The sequence below is a fragment of the Adiantum capillus-veneris genome, chromosome 21, assembly GCF_014529385.1.
Source record: "Adiantum capillus-veneris isolate H3 chromosome 21, ASM1452938v2, whole genome shotgun sequence".
NCBI classification, from domain to species: domain Eukaryota; kingdom Viridiplantae; phylum Streptophyta; class Polypodiopsida; order Polypodiales; family Pteridaceae; genus Adiantum; species Adiantum capillus-veneris.
The window spans coordinates 72,302,675-72,312,912 of NC_140951.1; the positions used below are offsets into that span (position 1 = coordinate 72,302,675).

At 41.7% G+C, this 10,238-nt stretch overlaps 1 protein-coding gene across 1 annotated transcript; it reads left to right on the forward strand.

Annotated features, from left to right (window-relative positions):
* The first annotated feature begins 7,887 nt into the window (after nt 1-7,887).
* On the forward strand, nt 7,888-10,005 carry LOC147431145 (tubulin alpha-1 chain). Its single transcript, XM_086493797.1, has 4 exons — nt 7,888-8,087; nt 8,360-8,594; nt 8,694-9,064; nt 9,189-10,005. Exons 1-4 carry the CDS (start codon nt 7,995-7,997, stop codon nt 9,843-9,845), a joined length of 1,356 nt encoding a protein of 451 aa, XP_086349923.1. The 5' UTR covers nt 7,888-7,994; the 3' UTR covers nt 9,846-10,005.
* The last annotated feature ends 233 nt before the right edge of the window (nt 10,006-10,238 follow it).

The window sequence follows — 10,238 nt, forward strand, 5'->3', positions numbered from 1 at the left end:
TAGTTAGAGATGTTCTCACCTCCAAGGCTGAGCTATATAAGCCAAAGTTTTTGTAACCTAAGGAGATTCATATTATTAATCAAAGTGAGTTTTTGAGCGCCGTGACTGTGTCTGAGAGAGAGTGAGAGAGAGAGTCTTATCTACTTGCTACGCAAGCTACGGAGCCGCCATTGGAGAAGCGACACCGCCATTGTGTTAGCAACGGCGAGAGCTACGCACTGATACCAAGAGTGCGCGCTATTGGCTTCTATGTGTGGTAAGTTCCTACGAGCTTCGGTGTGAGTTTTCTTCCAACTCGTGTGTCGGAATAGAGCGTGCAGCATATCTATAGAACCACAACGAGTAGAGCTACGCATTAGTACCATCGGGGTCAAGTTTCGGTCACCTGTATTTTTCGGCCTGTCTTCATACGCGTTTACCGCACGGAGTGATTATAGGTTGATTTTGCAGTTCAAGTCTTTAGGGTGTTGTTCTTACCTAGTGCATAGACTTCCCCTTGAGTTTGAGATCGATTCAATGATTCTAGATCTTGTTTCGTATAGCATTCTTTCGTAGTACGGATTTCAGTCACTTGCGTATTTTAGAACTTAGATTTGATTTCCTTAGTAGTGATTGTCATTAGAAGGTCGAGTAGGTGATTTGACACCCACCTAGTTGTTTCCATGCGCTTGTGGGTCAAGCTTCGTCCTCGTCTGACAAATTCTGTTGTTGGTTAAGTTCTCGCTATTTAGCTTCCGCTAGGGGCGTAACCGCCTTAACAACAGATCAAAGAAGTTGATTTGGTTATCTCAAACAGAGTATATTGACAAGGTTTTGCAACGTTTCAATATGGAGAAGGGAAAGGCACTGAGTGTTCCATTGCCACCATATGTGAAACTTAGCAAACAAGATTGTCCTGTGTCTGAGGAAGAACAGGCTGAAATGGATAAGATTCCATATGCGTCTGCAATGGGTAGTTTGATGTATGCAATGATTGCTACTCGCCAAGGCATTGCATTTGCAGTGGGAGTAGTAAGTCGATACATGTCAAACCTAGGCAAGAAACATTGGGAGGCAGTAAAAGGAATATTGAGATACCTGAAAGCTACAAAGAGTATGCGTATATGCTATGGGAGTCAGGAGCTAAGTGTAAAGGGTTTTACAGACTCAGATTATGCAGGTGACTTAGATAACCGAAGGTCTACGTCAGGGTATGTCTTTACATTGGCTGGTGGAGCAGTATCATGGCGTTCTAGATTACAAGATTGTGTTACTCAGTCTACTACAGAGGCTGAATATGTTGCAGCATCAGAGGCATGCAAAGAATCAATTTGGCTTAATCAACTAGTAACAGATTTGGGAATCAAAGAAGAGATGCCTGTGTTATATTGTGATAGTCAAAGTGCTATACAATTGGCTCGCAATCCAGTTTATCACTCAAAGACAAAGCATGTGGATGTGAAGTATCATTTCATCAGGGAAATGCTCAAGGATAAGCAACTTCAGCTTGTCAAAGTTCACACCACTGCTGATCTACTTACAAAAGGACTTCCCTCAGAGAGCTTTGCGCATTTTCGCAAGCAGTTAGGTGTAGGGTAGTACATCACTTATCTACATCTCTTGTATATTAGCTTGTATAGTAGCTTCTCTCACACTTAAAGTACCACATTGGACTTTAAGTGGGAGGTTGTTGGGGTATAAAGCCCAATGTGGTCGCCCAGGTAAGTGGGTGGGCCGCCAGGTATGTACACATATTCTTTTGTAAAAACCTAATAAGAACTCACTATGCTCTACACATTACAGTAGAGCGAGTTCACCATATCATCGTGCTCTTCTTCTCACACTCTCTCTCGCGTCGCACTTCCGCTCGTACTCCTTCACATTCATATATGACTTGCTTTTGTGACTTCCTTTGATGCTTGCTTCAACTATATTGTCAAGGATGTAGTTGCCAAAGTCACAACTGACCACTCTTCTTTGTGACTTGATTTTGTGACTTCCTTTGATGTTTGATTCCATATATTGTCAAGGATGTAGTTGCCAAAGTCTCAGCTGACCACTCTTCTTTCTGCCAACCCCATTGCCATGACCACTGCCATATGCAACATTGGTTCCGTATAACACGGTGGCTTTTGCACTTTGAAATGTTGCGATATTTACCACAGTGGCAGCTCTGTCTCGGAGTAGATCAGATCCTGATAGGTCAGTTTGTGTCCCCGTTGCTTCAGAAAGGCCTTGTCATTATCTATTGCTTTGGTTTTGTACAATAGATTGTGTGTTCTGTGCTGCAGCTGAAGAGCTTCGTTGATTATTTCTGCAGTGATTTTTACCTTAACTGTAGCTCCGTCTTTGTCAGTGAGAGTGGCTTCCCCATTGTATTGAATGGAGCTAATAAGTTCATGGGCTCTTCGAAAATCTGTTCCCCATGGAGGTACTCTTAAGAAACTGTCCAATTGTAGACATTTAGCCCCTTCTAGCACTTCGGATCTTTGGTGTAACGTCCACAATTCCTTTGGAAATAGGGTGGTCTTCACTATCACTCCATCTGTTGCTTGGAATTTCCCGATGAAAATGTTTGCACGTATTGTTTCTAATTCTTGTTGCGTGATGTGAGGTTTCTCTTTTGAGGAGATATCAATGATCTCGTAAGGAGCCACCTCCCATCCCTTTTGTGCTTTCCCGCAGGGCATCCTGAGACCAATTTCAAGTTGAAAATAGGGTTAAGCCACGACCAAAAAAGCTGTTGGGAAGCTGAAAAATGCAAGCTTTGACCGTAAAATGAAAAATGAGCTTAACTTTGTCAAAACTACCCCAAATTTGACCAAATTTCACCAGTGCATCTAGGATTACTATAGTCATAAAGGCATGAGATCACATATGAAATTTGGCTCTGAGGTACATGGATCATGATCCATGTTGAGAAACATTTTGAAGATCTGATGATACCATCTCGTAGGGCTCATCAAGTTGATGCCTTGGTCCAACATTTTTGAGATTTGGATCACTGGTTAAGAACTTAAGCCAATTCTTGACAATTTTCTTCAAACTTAGAGAATTTGGACCTTTTGGTTGGGATTTTGGGATCCAAATGGATTGATACTTCATGGCTAGACTTGGTATGAGGTTCATAGTCAATTGATATGATTTTTTTTTCTCTGTTTGAAAAAAAGATACATGGATCGTGATCCATGTTGGGAAAGGTATTGGAGCACCCTTTTGCATACATGTTCCTATAGATCTTCCTAGCACACCGGTGAAATTTTTTCAAGTTTGGACTTGTTTTTCCCGTGTTTACTCAATTTTCCAGTTTATGGTCAAGTTTGTCCTGTCTTGACCATATCTATTTTTTGGATTCAATTTTGAGCACTTCCCTTGACTAATATATGATAGTGCATCACTTCTTGATGATTTATTCCTGAAAACCACTGTTTTGCCCAAGTCTCCACCGATTTTCATCAGTTTCTAGATTCATCTAAAGTGGGAAATTGATGCAGGCAATTTTCAAAACTTTATAGGTATCCCTTTGCTTTGATTGCCCCTAATTAGACCTTTAGTGCTGCTTCTCTTGATCTTTCGGTTTTACACACTTTTTTTGTACTGCTTTTGAATGAAGCCACTGGAAGTTCCAAATGTTGCTATGGTTAGTGGGGTTAGCTTCATGTTCCTTTCCCAACCCTATTCCATAGTGTTTTTTGGAAGTAAGACCATTTTAGCCTTGATTAAATAAAAATTGACCCTTTCCAGACTGAAAGTACCAAATCACTTGGTTTTAATGATTTTAGGATCCCTTTTGTGCCTAATATGCATGGTCAGTTATCCTTTTGCCTCATTTGGAGCCAGTGGTCTACTTTTCCTTTGTTTTTCTCATCAAGGTACATGGATCGCAATCCATGTTGGAACAAGTTTTGCAATTCCAATTAGTAGAGTTTTCTCTTGGGCTTATGGGGAACTCACTGCCCAAATTTTATTAGATTTAGGGTTTCAGGAACATGGATCGCGATCCATGTTCCAGCTCCTTATGCAATTGTTTTTGCATGGGGTAATTTTGCCAGATGTCAGGGTTCTACTGAAGAGAGGATTTTGGTTTTAAGCAAGTTTTGGACTTGCCAAATGGCACGTATCCGACTTTTGGGTGACAGTCCACTGTATCCACCAAACACAAGGTTTTCTCTCTGGGAATGCATTTTTTGAAGGATTTGCCTACCAAGAGCTAGATAAGGAAGCTATGGACTATTTGTAATGGATGCTAGATGTAATCACGCTTCTGTAATGTGATTCATACATATGTCTTCGGTCTATTGGATGAGGGCCAAACATATGATAATGCAAGGGGGAACACCAATCAAAGAACACTACCCTTGAATAGTTGATGTTATTGCATGTTTGATCTTATTGCAGGGTAAGTCCAATATGGGTATGGGAAAAGAAGCTTTGGGCATTTTATAGAGTATGTGAAGTGAGGACCTCTCCTCACATGCAATTAGAATGCTTGCACCATGAAGGTGTGTAGCATTATGGAAGACGTCGACATGGATAAACCAAGTCATAAATGAGATTGTTATTTGGGGTCTCTTCCAAAAAATTAGTTGTGTTTGATATGCATAGCAAGATTTGGCCAAGCAGACTCTAGATTGTTTTGAATGGAAGCAATATGAAGGTATTAACCCAAACAATAACTTCTGTTGAATGTAGTGTTGCATGCTTGTGGCTCATTAAGTCTTGGATAAGGGCCAAAAGTATGTTGATGACATGAACAAATATGGCATCATACCAGAAAAAGAACACTACACTTGCATGTGGTCCAAAAATTTGCTCTTGAATTGCACTTATTGCAAGGTATGGCCAACATGGGTAGGGCAAAAAAGTTCTGGGCTATTTAGAGAGGTTGTGAAAAGGGCCTCTCCCCAAATGCAATCACTTATGGTTGCATTTTGAAGGCATGAGGTAGTATAAAAAAGTTGAAATGGGTAGAAAAGATTCTTGATGAAATTGTTATCAACAGCTTTGGGGGGAAGCATTTTGCTTTGCAATACTGTGGTCGACATGTACGTCAATTGTGATGTATTCATTAAAGAACAATATTGTCTTTCTAGTTTTCATGTCCCGGACATTATCTCTTGAAATGAAAATATTAGTATATCTACGAAATAAGAGAAATAAGAGGAATCATTGTGATGTTTTTTGTGGAGGTAAAGCTAGGGCTTCTCTCTAGATGCAATCACCTATGCTTGCAGGCATGTGGTATTATGCTAGAAGTTAACATGAACAAATGGTCATAATAAGACATTTAGTCTAAGGCTCTTGGAAGATCACCCAAGTAGCTTGCTATTTTACCCTCCTTTCAAAGCCAATGGAGCCCTCAAAAGCTCCATCATTCAAAAGTTACACATTTAACTCTTTGCTTGATATCTACTTTTATCAATCTTCATCCATACTCTCTCATCTTCTCTTAATTGTTTATTTATTTACATATAACCTTATTTTCTTCAAGTATTGCACAAAAGTCAAAATCAATATGACTTCCACAAACTATATTGTCATTAGTTTACTTATCTTGGACAATCTTGAGCATTTAGACTATGATTTGTTATTTCACATATGTAAATATTCATTCGATTCTCATAAGCAATTGAAATAGTGTAATTATGATGAATTGATTTAGATTTTAAAAAAGAAACAAGATTATATATAGATAAATAAACAATCTAGAGAAAATCAAAAGGTACGAATGAAGGTTGATAGAAGTAGAGAGCAATCAAAGAGTCAAAAGTGTAACTTATGAACCATTTCTCTTATGGAGATTTTTAGGGCTCCATTGGCTTCTAAGCAAGGTAAAATAAGAGGTTACTTGGTTAGCATGCTCTTAAAATAAGAGGTTACATGGTTAGCATGCTCTTGGATCCCTTGTCTTGCTCGTGAAGTTATTAGAGCATGGTTGCTCCCTAAAAAGTTGCATGCAAGTGATGAGCGATTTCGAGAATGCTTTATCTTGTGTGTTTGATTCAAAACTAAATAAATTCACGTACTTTTCTCCAGTAAATTTTGAAGTGATATGTTATTTCACATATGTGAATATTCAAAAACATTACACATCATGTAAAATAATAAATCATTGTCTAAATGCCTAAGATTATTGATGATAACGTCTCACATTATATAAAAGTTGGTGAGACCGCTCTTGTAAGCTATTTTGGTCAATAATATATTTTTACTCTCTCCTTTGGAGAGATTATTGCGTAAATAAGAAAGAAAGACGAGGCCAATATGGAGGAGTTCTTAGGAAAAACATGTTGCGCAACAACTGTGGTGGTGTACTAAAACTGTAAAAACCGTTCTCCCTAATATTTCTATTTAGCTTTGGATAACTTCTCTTTTCTAGCTGCTCGAAGGTGATAGGAATTCCACTTGTCGGTATTAAATAGATGACACAAAAATGACATTTGTATATTATAGGCGACATAGAAGTGGCGAATGGAATGGCCCACGTGTGTTTTGCACACTAGGTGCTCAATAAGCAATATAAAAAAGTAACACCAGGTATCATTTTAAGAGAGAGGTATGAGGTTTCATCCCCTCTTGAGAATGGCAAGGAGAGCTTGGCATTTCAAATTTTTGGGTGCTCCTAATTTTGTGAAATTGCGTTTTGCCACATGCTATCCACTGGGCGCATCCCCCTCAAGCCGAAACTGGTGCAAACACCTTTAAAGAAGTTAAATAGAGATGGAAATGTTCATCCAATGTCACTATATCTTAAGCATGAAGAACCTGCCACTTGTCACTATGGACTTTGAGGTCACTACAATTGGGATCTTCCTTCTTCTTGGCTGCGGCAACATGCAGGTCATCCACTAGTAAGTAGAAAATTTGCTTATAATCGTCTTCAACTACATTCGTAGCCCTACTTTGATAGCTTTGCCGCTACTACACAACCCCAATTTCTAAGTGCATAAGTGTACCCTTTGAGACTAGCTTTCCATGGTTAGATTTTGGCTTTTTAATAAGTAAATTAATGTCCACCCATGTATGATACCAAGGTTGGCTTTAGCTATAACTCAAACGAGCATGGGGAGATGGGATGGAGGGCCCGTATTCATCTAGGGCCGGGTTCACTGTGGGCTACGGAAGACACTGAATTTCCCTGTTAGACAATCAACAAGCAACCTTTTTGATGCCCCGTTCACTGACGGGGCAGCCACGTCAAGGCAGAGAAACACTTTTTCTCTTCCACCCTGCCCTATTTCTCTTCTGACCCCCCCCCCCCCCCCCCCCCCCCCCCCCCCTTTCGCTCGTGAGCACTTCCACCCTGACAAGGTTCCCCTGCAACCTATGAGAAATCGCCATGCAAGCAAAGCACGCTAGGCAGCTACCGCCTTGTGTGAATAGCAGGGCTGTGGAAGACCTATGCTGTGTTCTTTTCCGCCTAGAAGTGATGAGCAGCCCATTTTCTTCCACCCTTCCAGTATGAACCCACCCTAGGGCACCAACATCAATCGGGTGCTGTAGACCTTGTCGCAAAAGTAATCTTGGGTACTTGCTTTTAAATGAAAACAATCTGAGGAACTCAAGATTACTTTCACCTGGCGACAAGTTAGCATGTCAACAACTGGCATGAATGCCTATTTTTCATTGAGACCTCAGATTTTTCATTGAGACCTCAGACTACTTGCATAAATACCTAAAATGACTATCTATGGTGCTCGTGCATGTGCCTGGAAGTTATAGTGGAGGCAAGGCTGGCCTTTTGAAGTTTGAACAGGCTTGGCGTGCATATTGAAAAGCTCTTGCGACATTCTCACGTTAACCGTTGCAGCCCAACGGCAGGATTGACGGCACGGTTTGAAACTACCGTCAGCGCGCCGTCAAGTCCCACATCCCACCCACTCTCTACATAAGCGAACACCTAAATCTGTGCAGGTAGTCATCTTTGCGGGAGCGTCTTCGCACACGCTTTACGTTAAGCTCTCTCTCTCTCTCTCTCTCTCTCTCTCTCTCTCTCTCTCTCACACGCAGGAACCATGCGAGAGTGCATCTCCATCCACATCGGTCAAGCCGGCATCCAGGTCGGCAATGCCTGCTGGGAACTCTACTGCTTGGAGCATGGAATTCAGGTTTGTTCTGCTTTCCCGCCCTTTCCTTGCTGATTTGTTGCTTTCTTTCCCCTTTCCGTAAGTTTCGTGAAGAATCAGAAGTCTGGCTTTTGCTCTGTCTTCCTTAGTATGTTTGGAGCTTTAATGGCACTTCTGTTACTGCCTCGCTCCGTCCCACAACTGTCTATCTTACGGATTGCCTTAACTTTCTGAAGTTCTTTAGCTGTTACAACTTTCGTAGTGCCGTTTTTGCGGTTAATGACAATGACCTCGGTGTGAACGTAATTTTGCAGCCCGATGGACAAATGCCAAGTGACAAGACAGTTGGAGGCGGAGATGACGCTTTCAATACATTCTTCAGTGAAACGGGGGCGGGGAAGCATGTGCCACGTGCTGTGTTTCTGGATCTGGAGCCTACCGTGATAGATGAGGTGAGGACAGGCACTTACCGCCAGCTCTTCCACCCTGAGCAGCTTATCAGCGGCAAGGAGGACGCTGCCAACAATTTTGCTCGCGGTCACTACACCAGTATGGCCTCTTACCGACCGCACGTTTCTTTGTGTTTCATGTCTCTTCTTTGCTGGTTTCCGGGAGTTGCTGTAACTAATCTGCTTGCATGTATTGCAGTTGGCAAAGAGATTGTCGATCTCTGTCTTGATCGCATCCGAAAGCTGGCAGATAATTGCACTGGCCTTCAAGGTTTCCTTGTGTTTCATGCTGTAGGCGGAGGTACTGGTTCTGGCCTGGGATCCCTCCTCCTTGAGCGGCTCTCAGTGGACTATGGAAAGAAGTCCAAGCTTGGTTTCACTGTGTACCCATCTCCACAGGTGTCTACTTCTGTCGTGGAGCCTTACAACAGTGTTTTGTCCACTCACTCCCTCTTGGAACACACCGATGTCTCCATCCTTCTTGACAATGAGGCCATTTATGATATTTGCCGACGATCTCTGGACATAGAGCGTCCGACTTACACAAATTTAAACAGGCTTGTTTCTCAGGTACGTTTTCTTCACTTTGTTGTTATTCTTCACTGTTTTTCAGCAACGATCTTTTTTCTAGTTTTTAGACACAATTTATTTCGTCTAAAGGCGATGCTTATTTAAATTTCATTTTGTTGTGCAGGTTATTTCCTCTCTCACTGCATCTCTCCGTTTTGATGGTGCTCTGAATGTTGATGTGACGGAGTTTCAGACAAACTTGGTTCCCTACCCAAGAATTCATTTCATGTTGTCATCCTATGCTCCTGTCATCTCAGCAGAAAAAGCCTATCATGAGCAACTTTCTGTTGCTGAGATAACAAACAGTGCTTTTGAGCCATCATCCATGATGGCAAAGTGTGACCCAAGGCATGGAAAGTACATGGCATGTTGTTTGATGTACAGAGGAGATGTGGTGCCGAAGGATGTGAATGCGGCAGTGGCTACAATCAAGACAAAGCGGACCATTCAGTTTGTTGATTGGTGCCCTACTGGGTTTAAATGTGGTATCAACTATCAACCCCCTACTGTGGTGCCAGGAGGTGACTTGGCAAAGGTGCAAAGGGCTGTTTGTATGATTTCCAACTCTACAAGTGTTGCAGAGGTCTTTTCGAGAATCGATCATAAGTTCGATCTCATGTATGCAAAGCGTGCCTTTGTACATTGGTATGTTGGTGAAGGAATGGAAGAGGGAGAATTCTCTGAGGCTCGGGAGGATCTGGCAGCACTTGAGAAGGACTATGAAGAAGTAGGGGCTGAGGCAGATGATGGTGATGAAGGTGACGAGGGTGAGGAGTATTGACAGCAATACATGTCGCCTATTGGCTGAGTGGTCTTTCATTTTCACTAGGCCTTTCTTTGGATAGAACTTGCAATACTTCGTTGTACTTTTGATTTTGTCTGAGTAGGCTGCCAGCTTTAGTCCTTTGTACTAGTTCTGTATGCAGGACTTTTTTTAGCAATGGTAAATCTTGAGAGAGAGAGAGAAGAGAGAGCGCTTGTAGAGGCTAGCAATGCGTCCGTTCTATTTAAAATTCTGTTGATAAAACAGTCAGAATTAGACCCGGGGGTGGCCATGCTATGAGTTACTGATTCTAGCAATGCGTCGGTTCTTTATATAACATTCGTTTCAGTATACATACTGGCCGGTATTCCCTATGCTATGAGTTGGGGATGGCCATGCTATGGGTTGCAT

Coding starts and splice junctions, on each gene's coding strand:
- LOC147431145 (XM_086493797.1), top strand. CDS start 7,995: ATGCGAGAGTGCATCTCCATCCACATCGGTCAAGCCGGCATCCAGGTC. Junction 8,595..8,693: donor TGCTCGCGGTCACTACACCA/GTATGGCCTCTT, acceptor CATGTATTGCAG/TTGGCAAAGAGATTGTCGAT. Junction 9,065..9,188: donor TAAACAGGCTTGTTTCTCAG/GTACGTTTTCTT, acceptor TTTGTTGTGCAG/GTTATTTCCTCTCTCACTGC.